The 22,836-nt window shown below is 36.3% G+C and overlaps 2 protein-coding genes across 2 annotated transcripts in view; one reads left to right on the plus strand and one right to left on the minus strand.

Annotated features, from left to right (window-relative positions):
- Nucleotides 1–9,328, minus strand: part of THADA (THADA armadillo repeat containing) — a 106,263-nt gene extending 96,935 nt beyond the window's left edge. Inside the window, 7 exon segments of the mRNA XM_032215562.1 lie at nt 293–341; nt 1,282–1,314; nt 1,417–1,565; nt 2,193–2,323; nt 4,582–4,676; nt 5,443–5,539; nt 9,245–9,328. Coding sequence (XP_032071453.1) covers nt 293–341; nt 1,282–1,314; nt 1,417–1,565; nt 2,193–2,323; nt 4,582–4,676; nt 5,443–5,518 — 533 coding nt within the window. The 5' untranslated portion in view covers nt 5,519–5,539; nt 9,245–9,328.
- A 5,921-nt stretch (nt 9,329–15,249) lies between these two features.
- PLEKHH2 (pleckstrin homology, MyTH4 and FERM domain containing H2) overlaps nt 15,250–22,836 on the plus strand; it is a 57,888-nt gene continuing 50,301 nt past the window's right edge. The window contains 2 exon segments of the mRNA XM_032215061.1: nt 15,250–15,487; nt 20,119–20,248. Of these exon segments, the coding sequence (XP_032070952.1) occupies nt 15,297–15,487; nt 20,119–20,248 (321 nt within the window). The 5' untranslated portion in view covers nt 15,250–15,296.

Below are 22,836 nucleotides of genomic sequence, written 5' to 3' on the forward strand. Positions count from 1 at the left end.
GACAAATTACTGTTTCAAATCTGTTTGTGAGGATATCTACACATGCATATATGTCCTTGTAGTAGACCAATGGATAGAGATTCATATATGTACATTACAAATAAATTTAAATTACTTAATCAATTACAAATACTGTGAAGTTCTTTTTGTATATTTCATGAACATTATGTTTTACAGTTTCTTAAAATTTCTTAAAATTAAAAGTTTTCAAAAGAAAACTTTTGCATGTATGAAAACAATTATTTGCTGTTAAAAGAGAAATCAGCCTCCACATTGTATCTTGAGTACTTACCGATTTTCTTCTTCTATTTTAAGCACAGATTTCAACAGAAATTGAAGAGCTATGAAATAGTTTAATAAAAACATAAAATTAAGAATTTAGAGAGCTTTCAATATTCTAATCCTTAACCTTCATCTGTAATATCCATATGAACTCATTGCTCAAGAACTGTATATACAGATAACCCACACTTGCCAACTGCAATTGGGACCTAGAACTCTGTTGCTATGCAGCACAGTCATGAAAAACACCACAGGACTGTGCCAACTTACAACATCAGTTCCACCTGCACCAGTTATGCAAATCATCATAGTTCATTAAGCATAACATCATGTGATCATGACTTGCAACTTCTGCCAGTTTCTCTATTGACTTTGCTTGTCAGAAGCCAGCTGTGAAGCCTGCAAAAGGTGATTATGTGAGTATGGTTGCAACCCCTGTAAATGTGTGCTGGTTGCCCAAAGTGCCCAAATCACGATCATGTGACTGTAGAGATGCTGCAATAACCACAATTTCAAGAAGCAGTCACTTTTCTTAGTGCCGTCTTAACTTTGAACAGTCATTGAACAAATGGTTGTTAAGCAAGGACTACCTGTACTAGAACAGTTATACAACATATACATAACTGAAAAACTGCCTGCTAGTATAAATCTACCCATTATGAAGAGATAAAATCCAATGTTATAAGCAGAATAGGTCATCCAATAGCATTTCCTCTTAAACGTCATTTCCTTCCACCCACAATCCACACCTGAGCCTCCCTACAGAATTTGAGAACTCTAGAACTGGCTGAAGGAACACAGACAGACGATTTTCAGATAGGAAACCCTTCCAGTCAAGAACCTGTCTCTATTTAAAAACTGTAATAACTCAAAATATAGAAAATGCTTTTAATTACAGACCTACTTAGCAACAGAAAAATGCTTCCTATACTGGTATGAAACATTTTCATCTCATATTCTTCTCTCATTCCAACACAAGAAAAGGTACAAAGCATTTACCTTCTTTGAATAGTATAGTCACGCTTGATTTACCTGAAAAATTCAAGTATACATTTTAGCATCTTATGAATAATAATAACAATAACAATAATAATAATAAATTAATGTATAACGTATTTTTAAAATGAATCATACCTATGTGTATAAGTTCCACACAAGAAGCAAGATTATCTATAGTTTTTCTAATGTGGGAGAAGTTTGTATTTGCTAATTCTTGTTTAAGGCAGGCAACAAAACTGTCTGTAGCTTCTGCTATAAGCAGTTCTGGAAGGTCATTCAGGCAACTGTAGACAAAAAAAGCATTGCCAAATTAAAATGGAAATACTAAAAGGTTTAAGTTAAAAACCATATCAATGGATTTTTTGAGCACCACAATCTCTTCATCACTCTTCTGTTGTATTTGTTTTGATACCAGGCTTCAAAAGAAATCAAAGGAAAATGGAAGATCTACAGAACAAGCAGATCTTCAGTTAAACATTTCATTATTTCTGGGAAAAGAGAGAATGGATTGTAAGTCCGAAAGCTCGGAAGACAAAACCTCTAGTTCCAATGACTGACCCAGATTGAATCCTGCAACAGGATTATCTTGGGACATATATATTTGACGTCATTCATAATTTTCTGGATATCACAAAAAAGTTAACTAGGTTTATATTACTATACCACTCATAATATCTTTGCCTTTTAAGATATAGTGAGTACAATACATATAAATACTGAAAGTAAAGAATAGGATTATAAAGTCAAGAATACTTAGAAAAGAATCATTTTAAAATTTATATCTCATACAAAATATTTTGTCATACAAAGTCCACTACCATTTCTATCATTCATTTTCGCAATATCCATGTTCCCCTAAAAACCATCAAAGAAACATTAAGCACTTTCTTAGTATAACATTTGACTAGTACCTTGCTAGGACTTTTTTCAAAGGGTTCTTTATATCCAGTGATAAGAACACTATCCCCAATATATCTAAACAATTTTTAACAATGTTATTACATGAAGACTTGGAGTCCATCTTCTCCAGTAAAGGCACAATCTGCAGATGACAAAAAATAAAAAATATTGTAACATGCTTTTTTCCCCCCAAAGACTAAAATATACATAGGGGTTTGTGTGTTGTGCGTAATGTATATATCAGGTTTATATAAAAGTCAGTAAGAAGCACAGTATATATAACATAATGCATAACAGAATGTATAATAGATACATGTATAATCAAACATTAGAGAATGGAAACTGATTGTTCTAACCAATCAGCTTATTTTCACAAATTTATTTCTAATTCCTTCTGCATAAATTTCCATCTGTCTCCCAACCCCTTGGATACCACTGAGCATTCTTAATCTTTATTGAACATTTCAGGGCAGGATGTAATCTTTTACTTTTTATATTCTTAATATTAATTTAACACTTGTATCAGAGTTCTTCCAAGCAGGGAAGTAACCTTCTGTTTCTTATTAGTTTCATATTTTTCAAGCAAACTGACAAATTCGATGTTGCTATTCATATTTATCAGCCGTTTCCAACCAGATATCCTTCAACTTTGCTGAAGCAATTGATGCTGAAGCAACAATTTCAATAGTCACTAATATGGAAGCAATATTTCCAACACAGTGCCAGGCTAGGGAAAGCTAGACTACATAATGATTTGGATAATCCTAAAACCTAAGATACTGATCCTTCTTGACTTTTATTCTTGCAATTCATGAATCAAATGTCTTGAATTTTCATGCGTATAGGTAATTATATGAAACATTTGTAAAATGAACCTAGCTGCTAACCAGTATAGAAAATATAGGTAAAGGTAAAGGTTCCCCTCATACATATGTGCTAGTCGTTCCCAACTCTAGGGGGCAGTGCTCATTTCCGTTTCAAAGTCGAAGAGCCAGCGCTGCCCGAAAACGTTTCCATGGTCATGTGGCCAGCATGATTAAACGCCGAAGATGCACGGAACACTGTTACCTTCCCACCAAAGGTGGTTCCTATTTTTCTACTTGCATTTTTACATGCTTTCGAACAGCTAGGTTGGCAGAAGCTGGGATAAGTAACAGGAGCTCACTCAGTTATGCTGCACTAGGGATTTGAATTGCTGAACTTTCTGATCGACAAGCTCAGCGTCTTAGCCACTATCGTGTCCCATGATAGAAAATATACTTTACTTTACTTTACTTTACTTTACTTTACTTTACTTTACTTTACTTTACTTTACTTACTTACTTACTTACTTTACTTGGTATATGGCTGTCTAGCTCATAATTCACAGCAAACAATAATATTAAAATACATCATACCCTCTACCAAGGAAACAGAATCAACCATACTGCTAACCACTGGACTCAAACTCATCCTAGACCATGTTTGGTATAAAAGCCAAGGTTTTCATGGCCTTCCGGAAAGCTAAAAGGGAAGGGTCCCCCTGAATCTTAGATGGGAGGCTATTCCAAAAAGCTGTGGAAAAAGTACATTTCAAAGTTTCCACTAGATGACAACATTTAACTGTTAGGTAATATAGCTTGCAATAGTAACATTATTCAAGTATATACTTATAACCGTATCCATTGTGTTTTAAAAGTAACATTTATATCCATCATTCAATTTTAAATTGTAAAGTAATAATTGCATCCAATATTGCTGTCCAACAAAGAATAAAAAGCAGATTCCTCTCACTTCCTGGCAGCAGGAATGTGCATTCCAGATTAAAGACTGGGAAGACTCTACATCTGGGATCAAAACCAACAGGATGCTCTATGTCAAGGGTGTCGAATTCGATTTCATTGAGAGCCCATCAGGGTTGTGTTTGACCTGGGGGGAGGGGGAGGGCTTGACGTGACCCATGTCAGGGGCATCTGTGGCCCAAATGCTCTGACAGCGAAACTGGGCTCACGAGCTCTGTTTTCAGCTGGGACAGCCTCCTGCAACCCTCTGCCAGCAAAAACAGAGCTTGGGAGAGCTGCATGCAGCCAGTTCTTCCCCGTTTCCAAGGTGGCCCCGTGGGCCAGAGCTAAGCACACCACGGGCCTTGAGTTTGACACCCCTGTTCTATGTCATTAGTAAAGTCTATTCATTCAATGCTGGATGTAGCCCTCAAATTAAACAAATACATGATGCAGCATCAAATAAATGTTAAGGAGTAACAATCTGATTTTCTCATTTGTAGGAAAGACAAAGAACATGGGAAAAGTGAAATTTCCAAGCACAACTGTCTCATTTTTTATTGTATATAAATGAGACTATATCGCATGCATTTAATGTAATTCCATATTATTCTTTTTACTAGTATAACTAAAATCAAACCTGTTTGATCAAATTAATTTGCTGAATGCCATCTGTCAACTGTGCACACCGCAATAATAGAGAAGCCAGGTTTTGTCCTTCAACATCTGCAAAAGCTGCACATTTAGAAAGCAAAATATGTTAATGGTCCAATATTTAAAAGTCCAATAGTCCACATGACAAAAGCTATTTCCTACCTCCTCCCTTATACAAGGCTGCATTCACACAGTACACCTTTTCATCACCTTATTTTCCTGAACATGTTCTTGAAAATCAACCCATCTGAATAGTGTAGAATTCAATACACATCAAATAACTAAACTAATCACATCTGTTAATGTTGAGGATGTACTTGAAAACTACTTAAAAGACAGAAAAATACTTAAAAGACAGAAGTGATCCAGAAAACAACAGCATAGGTATTGATGGGGATGTATGCCGTTGTGACATCACTGCTCTGCAAACAGCACTTCAATTCAGATAGACTAAAATTGATTGCCCAAATGTTACCCTTAAGAAATAGATCTTAAATGCAATACAATATTGAGTAAGACTTGATCATTATTAATATAAATAGCCCACTCAAACTGAATGGCCAACTTGCTTCAGAAAACCAGAAAATGGGAAGGACATTTGAAGCACATCTTTAATATAGAACATTTTTTTAAACATCAAACGTTTTGTAATTTCTCTCATTTGCTTTTTACTGCGGAAAAACTTTTTTTTTCAAATTCAGGTAGAAAAAACATGTAGACATGAAAGGGATGATATTCTTGTCTTTAATTCAAAATGTACGCTCAAGGGAAATTAGTTTTTTAAAATCATTATGGAACCACTAAAATATATCTACAGAGACAAATTAAGCAACTTAATTATACTTACAGCGAAGTCTTTCAAGCTGTTGATATTCAAGAACAAAGCTATCAACGTGAATTTCTTTCTTCTTCTTTAAAACCATTTTGGTAGATTAAAGAATTACCTATTAAAGAATAATATTTCATATATTAGAACATTGTTTTAAATACAAAATTTAAAAATGAGGTCTGTTTAATCCAGACTTGTACTTTGTCTACCTTATTTCTATATACTCTAGAGAAAAAGGTTTAGGAAGACTTTCATTCAGACTTCATTGGCAACTATTTCACCTGAAATACACAAACTCAATCAAGAAAAATCCACAAAGGTCTGGCAGTCAGAAGTTTAAAGTCAAGACTCCAGATGAGGATATCAGCATCTTACTTCTGAAACATTTTCCTGAGAGTAAATCCACCTGAGCAATATAGTAACAAAACTAATCAATACAGATTACCTATTTTTTAGGTTTAATAAACACTTATTAACAGGTTTCCACTAGAATGAAAGCCTAGATGTTATCCTGTTTTATTTCTCTATGTAAACTGTTTGGAAGTATCATGTTTTCTGATTTATGCTATAGTATTTCATTTCTACCTTTGGTCTATATTACTATTTCTTCCTGTTTCATGATGTTGAGGCTATCACTTTATAATAAAGACAGTCCTCATTTAATGGGAATAATTGGGACCAGAGTTTCCATCACTAAGTGAAAGTTTCTCAGCTAGTACAGGTAGTCCCCAGCATAATAACAACACATAACTGTATAGCTTAGCAAAAGCAATCCCAGCACTCCCCCCTGTCTATAAACAAAGATAAACACTAAACAAAAATTGTTGGTCATTAACTGAGTCCTACATGGTTTACAAGCAGATGATCAGGCAAGTAGGTGGATGCTGCCAGCCAGAGGAGGGGATATGGTAGCCTGCAAGGCATAGCAGTAGTATGAGTGGTGGCTGTTGGGCAGGGGAAAGTGTCAATGGCTTACTGGAATGTGACTTTTTTCTGCTGGCTTCTCCATTGTTTTGCTTGTGGGAATCCAGCAGGGAAGGTCACAAATGGTGGTCACATAACTGCAGGATACTGCAACCATTATTAAATGTAAGATGATTGCCAGTCATAAATACCATTCATTCAAAGCCATCACAACTTCAGTCACTGAACAAGTAGTCATTATACAAGGACTACCTGTACTAGCTGAGAAACTCCCAAAATGCATGTACAAAACACATGGGTTAGTTCTTATAAAATAATGAAAAAATAATATATAATCATGATCATTGTAAAACCAAGGGATACAAAATTAGTTTCCCATCAAGCAACCTTGATACATAAAGCAGGCACCAGAAAGAGATGCAAAAAATTAGATATTATTTCAGTTGTGGTTATTGTACTTCAAATACAGCAGGGATCTCCAGGGATATATGAAATAAAACTAATGTTAGAAGTAGGATATGAGGTCAAAAGACAAAAAAATCTTTGAAAATATCACGCCATCATTTGAGAAAGGTAGCTCTAACTATCCATTTCAATGGTAGCAATTCAGAAAATGACTTTGTAAACAGTTGGCAAGTTCACAGAAAGACCGTAAAAAGAAAATTAGGAGACTTCAGCCTAACATATTTTGGGTTTCTGAGATTAGATATAAATTCTTGTAATTCTATCCCTTTCTTCATAATAAACTTTGCTATTGTAAGAATTTAGTTTGGAAAAATAAATATGTGAGTTTCAGACAGATGATAAAGAGACTGACATTCAATTTTTGGTTTGTATACTAATGCTAAAGCCTCCGACCAAGAAGATGGAATTAGAATCTTGGTTGCAAATAATAACACAAATACAGGTAATCCTTGACTTACAATAGTTCATTTGGTGATTGTTCAAAATTACAACAGCACCAAAAAAAAGGGATATGCTACCATTTTTCACACTAACAACCACTGCAGCATCCCCATGGTCACGTGATTAGAATTTAGATGCCTGTCAACTGACTCATATTTATGATGGATGCGTGTCCTGTGATCACCTTTTGTCAAGTCAAGTCAATGGAGAAGCCAGATTCACTTAACAACTACCAATATGTTACTAACTTAACAACTGCAGTGCATGTTGTACATGCCCCGGTTTGGGCATAGCAGGCCTCCCTTAAGCCTCCTGGGACCAACAAGGGCATGTGGGGGGCCCACCCCCGCATTCCCTCCACACATGCATCTCCCACATGTGCACCACCATGAGCATGCACGACAGAGACCCAAAAAGATCTCAGGTTGGGCCTCCTCCGGGTGCCGTCAACCGGACAATGCCGGCTGGCGGGCCCCCAGGGGAGGGCCTTCTCTGTTGCTGCACCGGCCCTGTGGAACAATCTACCCGTAGAGATCCGGACCCTTACCACTCTCCCAGCCTTCCGTAAAACCGTCAAGACCTGGCTGTTGATTGATATCCAGCCCCGCTTAGATGGAATGGATGATGTGGACTTTTAATTGTATTTTTTATTCTTAAATTTTAAATGTTTCTTTTGTCTTGTTGTGAGCCGCCCAGAGTCCCAATGGGAGTGGGCGGCATACAAATTTTATTAAATAAATAATAAATAAATAATAAAAATAAATAAATAAATAAATATCAGCTGGCCGGCAGAAGGCGTCCGCACATGTGTGGTGGAGCTGAGGGGGGCAATGGCTTGCGTGCCTGCAGACAGAGCTCCGCGTGCCACCTGTGGCACACGTGCCATAGGTTTGCTATCACGGTTCTAGCATTTTCCATGCATTGGTGTACAGCTGATTAGTTCCCTGGTTTTACTTTTTTGCTCCCTTTTTGAGCAAATAGAACAAAGTTAGCTGTTCAATGTTCTGACACCTTCCCTGTCATTCAGGAGTTTTGAAAGATTACAATAATTTTCAGATCATATCCATCAGTTGGTCTAGCACCTCGGGATGTAATCCACCCAGCCCAGGGCAGTTTGAATTTACTCAAAGCAACTTGGAGTTCTCTCACCGCTTCTTTGCTTATTTTGAGGTACATTTCTTTTCTGCTTCCCCCTCCACAAATGGCATAGTTTCTGACAAGTTGGGCCACTTTTCTTTTGCAAAAAAGCCAGATGCAAATTAGGAATTAAGCAGTTCATCTATTTTTCAATTGTTTCATACATATCTTAAAAGCGTTTTGATATTTCTGGCACTCAGTACAAGGCAAAAAAAATCGCTCTACGCCTTAAGTCTTCCTTATCCCATTCTTACAGATTCGAGATATGGTGTGGGCAGGTTGTGTTAGAAACCCCTCTTTTTCCATTTAAAAAAATCTTTTTGTTTCTTACACTAATTTATTAGGAACCTCGTGGTTTATTTTCAAAGTAAATCCGTTCCTTTGGTTTGTGTGCTACATTATCCCGAAAAGGACAGCTCTGATTTACACCTCATGGCTCCAAATCTGCCTGCATTTCTTTTTTTTGAGGGTGTATTGCAGGGGTCTCCAAACTTGGCGTTTTTAAGACGTGTGGACTTCAACTCCCAGAATGCCCCAGCCAGCCATGCCTGGTGTATTGGTTCCAAGCTATACCAAAGATGTCCCGCCGCTACAGATTTAACGGTGAAATAGCTCCGCATGCCGTCGTACACTTGACTCTGCCAAAGGGTACGTTCAGGCGATCTGTTTCAGCCAAGCACAGTTTGCACGCTTCCCTGATCCAAAGCTGGAGAACCTCACACGCTTCGCCGTGGGGAGCTACTTCGCCAGACATCATACGGACACTCGCTGAGAGCACCCAGCCGGTATAAAGAAAAGGCGTGTTTTTGCTCACACCGCGTTTTTACACTCAGCCAGCGCTCCCAACACTTACCCTCCAGGGAGGCCTTGCCAGCACCTTCTTTCCCCTTTTTCTCTCTCTCTCTCTCCAGCCGGTTGCTAACTCCGCCTCTCCGCCGAAAAGGGGCGGGGCAGGGGTCGTTGAAGAACGGGCAGCCCACCCGGCTACGTCTTTTTCTTGAGACGAGAGAAAGGGCGGGGTCGAACGCCGCACGGGCCACGCGACTCTTCTGTTTAGGCTCGTCCAGCCTCCACGGCTCTCTGACGGCTTCGCCCGCCAATCAGGAAAGAAAGCGAGACAGAGTAGCTCTCGCGGTAGGGATTCGAAGAAGGGGTGGGATGTGCCGACCGCTCTGCCGTCAGAGGTTGCTTTGCAGGGTCCGGCGCTTGCCCCTCTCTCCGTCCCTCTCTCTCTCACACACACACACGCACGGACGCACGCACTGAATCTCAGTGGGACGTTTCATTGATCCACACTAGGTGACAGCATTAGTACTAAGTCATTGATGAAGTTACCTCGTTTGGGTGTTGAAAATGTCAATGGAGATTCTCAGCCATCCAGGTCATGGTTGTCCCAAAAGTGCTCTTTCAAGAGGCAACTGGACTTTCTGGTTTTACTTTGAAGAGGTTTGGCTTCTCATCCAAGAATATCTTCAGCTCTGACTGGATGGTGAAGCTATACTCTTTGTAGACAGCTGGTCACTTGCATTCTCTTGGTTCTGCAACCCAACATGACCAACACAGACTTCAGAGGATAATCAGAACTGCAGAAAAAACAATTACTGCCAACTTGCCTTCCATTGAGGATCTGTACACTGCACAAGTCAAAAAGAGGGCCATGAAAATATTTACAGACTCTTCGCATCCTGGGCATAACGCTATAGAGCACTGCACACCAAGACAACTAGACACAAGAACAGTTTTTTCCCCGGATGCCATCACTCTGCTAAACATATAATTCCCTTCCCACTGTCAAACCATTCACTAAGGCTGCATTACTATTTCTTCTTATCATTCCTATCACCCATCTCCTCCCACTTATGACTGCAGGACTGTAACTTTGTTGCTTATATCCTTACAATTTATACTGATATTGATTGTTTCCTGATTGCTTATTTGTACCCTATGACTATCATTAAATGTTGTACCTTATGATTCTTGACAAATGTATCTTGTCTTTTTATGTGCACTGAGAGGATATGCACATAAATTCCTTGTGTGTCCAATCACACTTACCCAATAAAGAATTCTATTCTATTCTTTTCATGACTTAAAAAGCGGCATGCTTAACAGACTTGCTAAAAGAATTCAAATAACCCAGCTGTCTGCAAGGGTAAAAATCCTTCCATTCCCCACTATCCAGTCAGAACTGAAGAAGCTTCTTGAAGACTTTGAAACTTCTTCAAAGGAAAAACCAAAAAGTCCAGTTGTCTCTTAAAAAATCATCTTTGGGAGGATCTCCAAGAAAACAACCAAGCTCAGAGAGTACTAAGGACCCCTCATTTCAACCCTGAGCTACAAATTTTCTCTTTTATTGGTATAAAATTAATGCTGTGATTGAGAATATTAATTCTGTGATTGCTGGAAGAGCATTGAGTTTGTAACAGATCCTATACTTAATATAGTAAGACCTACTGTAAGTACTATAAATCCTGAGAGACTTCTTTTCAATTAGTTTGGTGTTCTGGATAAGATTCTTGTAATCCCCTTTGTTCTCTTGTATTTAATATTAGGGCTCCATTTTAATGTGTATTTTGTTTTTCATTTTAGCCATTCATTATTTTAAGATACAAATTTTAAGCCAACTTATTTACAACTTAGTTAAGGGAGTGATGCTTAATTAAGATGCAAGAAGTATTGCTAAAATGTAACAGAACCAAGCCACAAAACTCTTCAAATGCCTATGTCAACTGTTTCTTTTTTACCATTATTCAAATGTATCAGTAAAAGTTTGTATTATTGCATTATTCTGGTCCTGCTTTAGGCATAAAAGACTTTGAAACAGTCACTCTCTTTCAGCCCAACTCATTGTGTTTATGGGGAAATTAGAAGTATTAGGTATGTTTGCTGCCTTGAGTTATTTATAAAAACAATAAAGGTAGGATTTAAGAAACCTTAAAAAATGATGTGGGGAAAAAAATAATATTTTCAACATTTGCATTCAAAAGATTCAATTCTTGTTTTATTACAACCCATAGACAAGTTAATAAATGTTTATAATTTTTTCCAGGATAGTTTTACAATTCAACTCCTAAAATAGCATTCTAATTTCTGATTTAAAATAGAACATTATCAGACCAGTTAATCAAAACTAAGTATGTGCATTTTGTAAGATTATTCATTTAATTATGTGATTCAGGGGCTGTTTATTTAATTTTTAATATGCATTGAATTCCATTGAGATACTCACTTTTTCAAAGTAGGAAAAACACTTTGTAAAAAAACTTCCAAGAAATGAGTATTTTTGATAATTAATTTTTTGATTTCAGGATTTCTCCACTGTGTGGCGCCAAAGTACTATATTAAACAATTAAGGTGCCAAATTGATAATTTCTTTTGAATTTTTGTGTAGGTGTTATTTATTTACTTGTCTTTTTGTCAAATATCCAAAATACCACATTATGAGAAGTCAAGTTGAGAACAATTGTCCCACTCTCTTCTATTAATATGTGAATTTCAGTATGTTATGATGTATAACAAGCATTCTATTAATAAATTCTTAATATAAAAATGGCAAATTAGGGGCAATAGATTTGTATAGCACTTCAAATGTTCAGGAACTGAATACATTGGGGGGGGGACCCAGTGGTGGGTTCCAGATTCCTTTCCAACCAGTATGGTTGGAACGGGCCCGGCGCATCCACATGGATGCATGCAGCACGTGCATGCGTCTTAGCGCCTCTGCGAGCCTCCGTAATGCTCCAGCTGCTCAGCGGAGTGTCACGCAGGCGCTGTACGCGCCATGCGCATGTGTGGAAGCGTAGGACACTTAAAAGACTGGTAAGGAGCTCGGGCGGGCAGGTCCTCCGGAGCATCCTACCGGAATGGTATCCGGTGCTCCGGGCTGGGTCTGGTACGCCCGTACCGGGGCGTACCACCTGCAACCCACTACTGGGGGGACCCCAGCTATTTTGATATCCAGTTGCAATTCTTGGATGATCATTTTTATTAGTGTTTGATCTGTGTGTTTTCATTAGTGTTTAATGTTTTAATTATGAGGCATTATAACGGTTCTTTTATACTCATTTTATTGTGTACCACTCAAAATCTTTAAATAGGGTGATGCAAAAAGCATTCTAAATAATTAAATGACACAATCAAAATGCCATCCTTTGTGATTCTGTAGAATTTTAAGTTTCCACTTTAAGGTAGCCTTTCTACAACTTTTTTTTTAAATAAAGGAAAACCAGCAATTGTACTACAGAAATTCCCTCTTTACCTCCATTATGTTCAGATAATATAGTCAATGTTATTTACTGCATGCTAAATAAATGTAGATGATAATCAGCATTGATCTCATGAATGGCTGCCATCTTTACTTTTTAATTGCTTTCCCTGGACACCTACTGAAAAGCAAGATAAAATATTTCAAATATTTAATTGTTTGCTTAAATTTGGTTGCAGTAGCAGTTTAAAGGCATATTGGGAATCGTGTATTCAGGATTTTTCTTCTGCATTCTGTCCTTCATGAACAATTGTCCAATGTGGCACAAATAGGAAAAGATACAATTAAATGTTATTTGTGGAAAAATGCCCTAAAAGCTTTTTGAATTCCCCAAGCCTATGGTATTTATTTAATCACAATAGCAACAAATGTATATTCAATTTTAAAACTGTTATCTTCAGGCATCCACACAATCCATTTGAGCTTTTCACACTATTTACTGCACATATAAATGCTTGCAACGTGGAAGTTAAAGTGGAAGATAATTTGTTCATTGTATATAGATTTTACAATTGGATTACAGAAGGTGGCAGTACAAAACATTCTTTAGTCTGTTATGTATAAACACTGTATGCTTTCTATCTTATAACAACATTCACAAGGGACTTACTTACAGAATTGCCTATTTATTATCTATTATCTTCACAGAACATGCTAACTTTGGTTAACAGAACAAGCTAGGTAACTTTCTCACAAATTAAAAGGAGGAAAATGGGAATAATGAAATGAATGCTGTAGTGTCACATCCTAGACTTAGCCTTATAAGCTCAACATGTATAACTAGCAGAATCAGCCCATCCCACTTTCTATGTGGAGAATCAGACTAGTCTTCCAGGAGATAAAACAAGACTTTAAAAAAAAAGATGTAAAAGGCTTTTGCTACATACTAAGTAAACAACTCTCACAAAGATTTGAGGAAGTATGCCTGAGAAGATGTATAACTGAGAATGTCCTGAGTCCTGCCAGCTGGCAGGGGAACTCTATTCTGAACACTGTGATTCATGGTTTAGTGCAATATGTAAATTTAACTAGTAGTTAGCAAGTGGTTAGGTATTCAGCAAGCCATGATTAAATTAGACAATGTAATGATAGCCAGTATTAGAACCAGTACAAAAATGCAACATTTTAAAAGAATGGTATGTGAAGGAATTATCAGGGTTTGGGGGGGAGGGGTTGTATCTTAGTGGGTGGTGGGAACAATTATGACATTTTATCGAAAGAAGTAAAACTACAAATAATTCTTCCTCATTGGGTTGTGTCAAAATCAAAGGAAAAGTATGCAATTGTGTATGGACAGAATGATGCACACACTTTGCCAAAAAGCTGTTTTTACATATGCCCCTGCTTAGGACTTCTGAGTAAACACTTCCACAAAAATATCACACTCGGCTCTAAATCCTTGGCACATAATTTATACTACCAAGTTAGTGTCCCCACTAAGGTACTTCATTGCTTCATTGAATTAGGTAGTGCTCTCTCTCCACAGAAAGCCAATTAAAGGATGGGAAAGAGGAGTGGGGGGGATTGGCCACTTGGCTGCTCCTGAGAAAAACTGGAAGGAATGGGCCTGGTACCTGGAGTGTCCCAAGAGGCAAGATGATAGGAGGGAAGTCTCTGTAGCCCCACATAAGCAGTACAGAATTGTATGGATTCCTTTTGTGCAGAAGGGCCCTTATCTGAGCCGTAACATTTTCATGAAGTAAAAGGTCAGCCTCTGAACCTGGACAGTTTCCTTTCTCACCTCACCTCCCAATCTGTCCAACTATGCCACCTTTGTCGGTGGGCTTTCCCTGCACTTAAGCAGGTGTTTTATTGTGGTGCTTTCTAGCTTGGGGGGGGGGGGGGTTTGCAGACATTTCATTATCCATCAAGTGAATATAGGGGTTTGTTTCCTGTAAGTTGCACTGATGACATTACCTAGTTCGGTAATGAAATGTCTGCAAATAAACAGCCAAGCTCCACCACTCAATCCTGAACTACAAATACTATGTTCTGTTGGAGATGTTTTACTGACAGCACAGTCCCCAATTTAACATGTTGGTATGTTTCTAGCAAATGAGACTTTTCAGTTTTTCAGGTATTCTATCAGTTGTTAATAACTGGTTTTGATGGTTATAATTAATTGTTTTACAGTTGTTTGGAGCGTCTGTATTGATCGATGTTATTTGTTCTTTATTCTATCTGCATGTTATTCTTGTTTAATTGTATACCGCCCTGGCAGCTTGCTAAACAATCTATGATTGGCACTTCCCTCGTTCCCATGCTTGAGCTGAGATTTCTGGAAACTTGAAAGCTCTTTCAGAAATGAAGACCAAGGACCAACGGACCTTAGATTGAATTTGACACCTCCAAATCTATGTAAGACGAGAGCAATGGGCTTTTTAAGCAGGCTGATTTTGGAGAGTGCTGTGCTTTTCTGCCAGGGGCATCCAATTCTGCCTCTACGATTTCAACATAGTGGGAGGCCCGATGGTATTCTTGCCCCACAACTTGATTTCACTCGCTTCTCCGGGCGATGGATGCAAACCGGCCCCACCTCCCCACATATACACACACACATACCCCGAGCCTGCAAACCTAACGCCACCCCACTGCGGAGAGGCCAGAGTGGACCGCAAGTCCCGCCTAAGCGGCTGTTTGAATGGCCAGGGGAAGTGCCGCTCAGCCCAGGCCCCTCGCCGCCTGTCCCGCTGAGCGAGGGGATGGTGCTGCCGAAGCCTTTAGCGCAGAGCGGGCTGCCCGGGAGAGGCGCAGAGATCTTGAGGAGTGGGGCGCGGCGGGCCCGTCAGTGGAGTCATTGAAGAGCCGGAAACTTCATGACGACGTCCGCAGGTGTGCCTTAAGTCCGGGGGGTTGGGGGGAGTGTGCGGGACCGATAATGACCCTCGTTTTTTTCCTCTTCGGGGAGAGACATTGAGCGAGCTGAGACGGCGCGACGAGGAGCCATAAGAGCGGGAAAGCAGGAGCCGTCTTTCCCCTAGTCCTGCCTCTTCTTTTCCCTTTTCCTTCTTTGGCTCAGCAAAAAGAAAAAAAGAAAAAAAGGGGGGTATCAGTTGAGGAAGGATGGGAAGCAGTTGTAATCCCAGAGATGTCCAAAGTTGTTAACACTGCTAGTCACACCGTGCTTTTGAGTCACTCACAAAGTGACTTCTGCCCCAGGGCTTCCACTAAATAGAGTACTGTATCTGAAGGGATGAGAGATTATCAGATATATGAGTGTTTTTCCCTACATTTCTTTTTTTGTATCAAATCTTGTTAACAGATCTCTGAGAAGAAAAGGGATACTTCTTTCTTTCTTTCTTTCTTTCTTTCTTTCTTTTACACATCACAGGTAGGGCTTACTTATATGCCAAGTTATATATATATATTTGGCATGGTTATAAATTCTGCAAGGTGTCTGTAACTGAATAAAAGGGAAATCAACATCTTAAATTTAATGCCATGAGATGTTGAGTTCAGATCTAAGTTCCAAGAAATGACGTTTTTACATTGCAGGAACCAAAAACATGAGGACTAGCTATCCTGAGGAAAAGGCTGTGTATGTTCAGTGTTATAATTCCTCACCACCGTGCGAGAACTAAATTCTTCTGAGGCCGAGTTTGGCTTTAGACCCAGTGTTAGAAAAAAATACTATTCTGGAGTTTTATACTTTTTGAATTGCAAGTGGTTTTTTTCTCTCTCTCATCTATCATTATCCTACAAATAAGAGAAGAGTCAAGGGAAATGTGGCTTACATGGGAATATCTACTTACCAAGAATGGATAGAAGCTAAAAAATAATATCAACAATAACACTAACTGAATTGCATGAATTGAATTGAACTGGATTGAATGGTAATGCTAAATCAGGAAAGTTTTCTGATATCAGACTATTTTAACAATAGTATCAACAATATTACATTCTTTCTCCTTGCCACACATTGTCCTACAGAAATATAACAAGCATAGAATAGCCAGGATAGAAGCAAGCATAGAATTTACTGAGAATCTATGAGCTCCATTCAGAACTAATACACAATATAAATCCATGGGCTAAGAATTCATAGTTCTCAAGGTGTGCCTTTTATATCTGGCTGTGAATAACTGGGAGTTTTTTTTCTTTTTTCTTTTTTTTAAAAAAGCCCTTTGCCCTTGAGGCCTACCCACTCTTGCTCCATATCCTGAAAACCACTTTGAAATTCTTTTGCTCTTCATTCTGGCCAGGCTCCCAGAATGCTAAATTGTTTTTGAGCTGGAAATACAGTCAGTAATCTTTTCCCTTGTGATAAGTGGAAAAGCCTTGGACTGCAAAAATTTTTAAAGAAGCTCACTATAGGAAATGAACAGCATGTTCCAGAAGGATCATTCTCTGAAATAGGCCTTTTTAATGAGCGTACAGTAGTGGAATGAGAAGGTTTCAATACAAATTTATAAAGTAACATATCTTGCCAGCATCTTGATGGATAAAAATATTGCAATAAAAATAGTAATGCTTTACAGTATATATTCTGATGATGAAGGAAACATGGCAATCCTAATACCATAGGCCTAATGTCCCTAAAAGTGACTGCAACGGTGTTTAAATGTGCCCAAGTACAAATAAATAATAATAATACATAATTACACAAATAATGGAATTAGATAATAGCCACCAATCAGTAATTGTATTGCAGCTTGTCAGCCTTCTCATGAGACAATGGTTGGGTTTATGTAGGGTATGATAAAACATTACATCATTTGTTTACTATTGCCTTAGTATGATATATGAAACTGTCAATTCTGGATAATAAAGAATGGCTTACATTTTCAACATTCATTAATGCAATGTATTAACCAGGTAGTTTTTTTACATTTATTTATTTATTTATCAAATTTAGAAACTAACAATCTCTGGGAGAACTAACTTTATTCAACACACTACAACATAATAGATATTATTGGGGTATAATACAACAGCCAATATTTTTTACACCAGAAATGTTTCTATGGAATACTGTATTTACTGATTTATTACAAGTACGGTATATCTTGTGCTTCATCCAACAGTTAAAAGTAACTTAAATCGTTCTTTCCTTTACCTCTATATCAGGGGTAGTCAACCTTTTATACCTACTACCCACTTTTGTATCTCTGTTAGCAGTAAAATTTTCTGACCGCCCACCAGTTCCACAATAATGGTGATTTATAAAGTAGGGAAGTAACTTTATTTTATAAAATTTATAAAGCAGAGTTACAGCAAACGTCTACCGCCCACCATGAAAGCTGGAATGCCCACTAGTGGGCAGTAGGGACCAGGTTGACTACCACTGCTCTATATTATCCCAATATTAAACCTATAAACCAAATTAATGTGGGAGGTAATGGCTGGGTTTATAGGGTCTAAGCCATAATACATAGGACATTTTGATTTGTTTGTTTGGTATGGCTTTGGCTTACCATATAATGTAAATCTTGCTTTAGATCTGAATTTCCCAAGTTCAAGTAAATTATTCAGACCTGCAGATTCTCTCCTGTGATGGCTGTACTGGACCTTTCAACATTTTCCTCCATTGGTAACTCTGCCTAGGGTTGCCTCACCTTCTGTAGTACTGGTTGAAAATGCACAATTCTATGCTTATATTAAATACCCCATAGGGTATTAAATTTCACAAGTGTGATAAAATGCTTTTTTTTACAAGTAAATAAAGTTTATTTCCATTTGGTAGGTAGCAGTTTAACTCCTTTTATTTAAAGAGATTAATTCCCATACTTTAACATCATGATACAGGATCTAATGTTTCACTGTTGAATATATTAACTTATATAAAGCACATGAAATAGTTTAAAATATCAGTGAAATCAACAGTGTCTTTTCAGATAAAGTTTATGCTGTACACTGAAGTGAATAAAAACTTGTTCTTTTTAAATTGCAAGAAACACCCACAAAGTTCAGGGAGGTTAGGTTTTGCCCAAAATACTTTCCCAAATAAAGTAAACAAGCATAAAAAGGAAGAACTTTGTTTCTTTTCTCTATAGTCAATTATTTCCCTCTTTTACAGCATTTGTTACAAAAGAAATCACCTCTTTAAAATGATGTGTTAGCTGCAAGTTCAGTTGTTATTTTTAAAAACTGGAAAGGAAGATTTTAATTTTAAGCGAAGATACAAATTTAATTCAAAATAAATTAAATAAGCCTCAATGGGATTGTGCTGTTACTTTATACTTTAAAATGAAAGAAATAAAAAAGCACAGGAGGGAAAATGTGTGTAGGTTCATTATGCTGAATCAGAACACAAGCAAGCCAAAGTGATGAACTCATTTATTTTTCCCTTGAGGAATCAAATAAGAGACAGGAAGTCATTGACTCATAAATAAGATCATTCATTCCACAAATGTAAACAGCATTTATTGTGCCAGCAAATATTTCTGTAGTCCTTTGCCTTCTGGAAAAATGTAAAGCAAATAATTTTTGGAAATTAAAACTAAAAAAACCTCTTTACAATAATGGAAATCAGAATGTTATATGAGCAATACAATAGTTGTGATTTACACAGAAATTGAAAGTAACTGACAATTTTGTTATTTAACAATTGACATTTTTATATTTATATTACATTCTAAAAATAATTAAAAATAATTAAAAAATAATTAAAAGGAAAACAAAAATTGAGAAGAGAGAATTGATCATCTTTAAGTTGTATCAGCAAAATTAAATATTTTATTTTTAATCATCATGCGCTATAACATTTCAGAGATTTTGCTATATTATTTGTGGTCAATTATTTGATTTAATATACAGTTTAAATATCTAAACATTAAAATTTATTTTAAAATATTAAAATATAAAATTATAATCATATATTAAAATAACTTATAGGTTTTAGCTTCTATGCTTTGTTTTAAATTATATAAAGTGTGCTTTAATATTGTGTGATTTGCCAGATAAAATAGAAATGCATTTTTAAAAAAATAATTAGTTGAACCGAAAACATAATGCTTGATGACATAATTCTTTACATTTCTAGTTAAATAAAACCATTTATCTGGCTTGAACCGACTAAGTGTGTATGATTGCTGCCTTATATCTTTAACCTATTTCTTAACTTCTTAAGTTTCTGAGTCACTGAGATGTTCTATAAATTGTTCCTATAACAGATTTCTTAATTTAAAAAAAAGGAAAAATGATTTGCATTTAAACAGTATGGTGTATAATTAATCTTCATCCATGAATTGCTGTATTATTGTAATATAAATGAGTTCATGTTAACTTGACATTTTACAATAAGAATTGGGATTAATTTTTTCTTGATATCATGAATGTACAATTTGGCAAACATTGCACTCATCATAACTTTGTAGTATGCATAAAGACATAATATTATGCTAAGTATTGAAGTAAAAAACATACTTATTTGACAATTAAAATACTTTTAATTTGTACAATACATGCAAATTTATGTATATTAATAGTTAAAATCTTATTGAATATTTCCATTTTTTTCAAAGCCTAAATATGGCAGACTTCCTAGAGCCAGAAAGGATAATAAACTGGAAGGAAAGATGCATGGTTATGGAATCTCAACTAATGAAGTTTCACCTTCAAGCCAGCAAAATTAGAGAACTGCTTGCAGAGAAGGTAAGTGTTAGAAAATCCAATGTAATTTGTTGTATAGTTCAGCAATATAGATTGCTTAATACTACTTATTGACTAATTACATTTAATAGCTACCTATTGACTAATTACAATAGATACCTTTTGCTTAATTAGCTTAATCTGGCAATAGTGATCACTAGACACTAGATGTATGCTTTTATCTATCATAGGAAAACATACGTGTCTAAAAATGCTTCTCTAGATCTATTTTCTATTTTCAATATTTATATGTCACCATACATTTGTACATGCAGTACATGTAAGGGTGGATAAAAGAATCTAAGGTCATCCTCAATATAAAAATATGACCTTTCCTTATTTCAAATAATCATTTTTGGAAGGCAAACAGATTGCCTTCTTCAATAAACACTCAGAATAGTGTTTGAACTCCCCTGCACCCTTTTGAATAGCCAAATATTAATTAATTAATTGAGAGGTTTTATAGAAGTTACATATGTTGTTTATTAAATCAAGGAGTCTGGACATAAGGGTGGTGAGTCAGTGATCTTGAAAGCAAAGAGATTGATGAGTTATTGACCATTTGTACTACCTGTAATATTTCCTTTCTGTGGAAACTGGATATTATGGAGATGGAATATATGGAAATGATAAATCTGACTCATCAGTTACATATATAGCAGGAACAAAGAACATCAGTGTATGTAAATACTATTTTTTAAGAAGACGCATATAAAAATGCAGAGCACATTCTGGCACAACTGGTTATGCCTACATTTTCAGCTAGAGTTGGATTGGATTATTACATATATATCTAACTGGTTGCCCTAACAGGGCATGCTTAAAATACACGTTATATGTTTGCAAATAATCACTATTTACTTTAAAGCAACTTTTTATAGAGAAAAGGGCATGAATTTGCAATAACTGTCTTGAAAAAATGCCTGAAAAATATGTTTTGCTGTAAGATTAGGTTCTAATATTAAATGAGGAAAGGTTATTCTTGTGAATAAACATATATGTTAAGAAAAAAAAGAATGAAAGGAAGTAAGTAATAAAGCTGCAGGTCAAGCATTGAATGAAAGGAGAAAAAGTAGATATAGCACATCTGTATCTATATACAGCACTTTGCTGAATTAACGTTGAATGTTATTCAATGTTGGTGATAGTATAGTATCCTTCAGACAGCATCCTTGTTTAAGGAGCAGGATATATATGTTAACAGAGCTCTATCCTCCAATGAAAGCAATACAGGGACTACCAGAAAATCTGCAAGATTTTTTCACCTGAGGTGAAAATTGAATTAGTAGGGTGGTGGTGCTACAGAATTGAGATAAGTGAGCAGCATCAATTTGTAAAATGTGATTCTTTTGAAACAATAAACAGTTTCAAATAGTTTACCTATTCATGAACAGTGTGGTTGTTCATTAGGATTTGTTCAATATATCCTGTCCCATAGAAACAGTTTTATGTAGTTGTTTGAACTATAGTGGTGGATCTATTACTGTTCCGTCTGATGGGATTTTTGGGGAGAATTACTGTTGTAACCAGGGGCCATAGAAAACCAGCAAAAGATTATAAAGAAAATAAAGCTGCCATATAGCTTCAAAATAATCAAAATATTTATTACAAGAAAACTCATGATCTGTCTACATATAGATTACATTAAAAAAAAAAAAAGATAAGCCACCCGGAGTCCTCCGGGAGTGGGCGGCATACAAGACTAATAAACTACAACTACTACTACTACTACAATACATGAGAAAATAAGCCTTTTCTTGGCTACTCATTAAAATGAATAAGCTGATTAAGGCTGTAAAAATGCATCTACCGTAAGTGAATCAAATCTAATCAGACACAGGCTTTAGAATATGATTTTTTTCTTAATTCAGGACATTAAAACATTAATTAGAGTTTCCTCAAATAAGCATACACATTAAAACAAAATCCTTATGATTTCTCTCTGCTGCCTTTTTTGTCATTTTATCATAATTTGCTATCTAATTTTTGCACAACTTTGTTTTCTTTGAAAGAAAGGTAATATTCTCCATTTATTCATTTACTTCATATATTTATGCTATCCAGGTTAATCTTATTAAGCAGTTTAATACGTACGTTTTCCTAAATTGTCAGAAGTGGATCATGAACATCTGATAATCTGGAGAGGTATAAAAACTAAGTGAATGCCTTATGTCACAAGCACGCTTTTCTTCTCTCTTTTCCACTTGGCATGTTATGTATTTTGCTTCATAGTTTTGACATGTGAGATGTTTAATAGTACATCAATGTGGCCCTGAGAATGGGACAAAGAAATATAAATAATAGTAGGTCGTGGCAACTGGCTCTTTTTTTTCATTTTGTCATATCAGAGCATACTTTAAAAAATTAAATGCAAAGGAAAATATTTTTTAAATATCTAAGCAGAAGTTGTGACGTTTTAAATGGAAGAATTCAGGGTAGAATTTAGGAAATGGTTTTAGTATAACTTGTTCAGATGTTCATGGAGTTAAAATCGCTTCATTTTATTAATGTTGAGTTTCATCTAACGTGTTACAGATAAAAAGAAAATATTCTGCTTAAGGAAATGTCTGAATTGACATTTGGCACTTAAC

The sequence above is a fragment of the Thamnophis elegans genome, chromosome 4, assembly GCF_009769535.1.
Source record: "Thamnophis elegans isolate rThaEle1 chromosome 4, rThaEle1.pri, whole genome shotgun sequence".
NCBI classification, from domain to species: domain Eukaryota; kingdom Metazoa; phylum Chordata; class Lepidosauria; order Squamata; family Colubridae; genus Thamnophis; species Thamnophis elegans.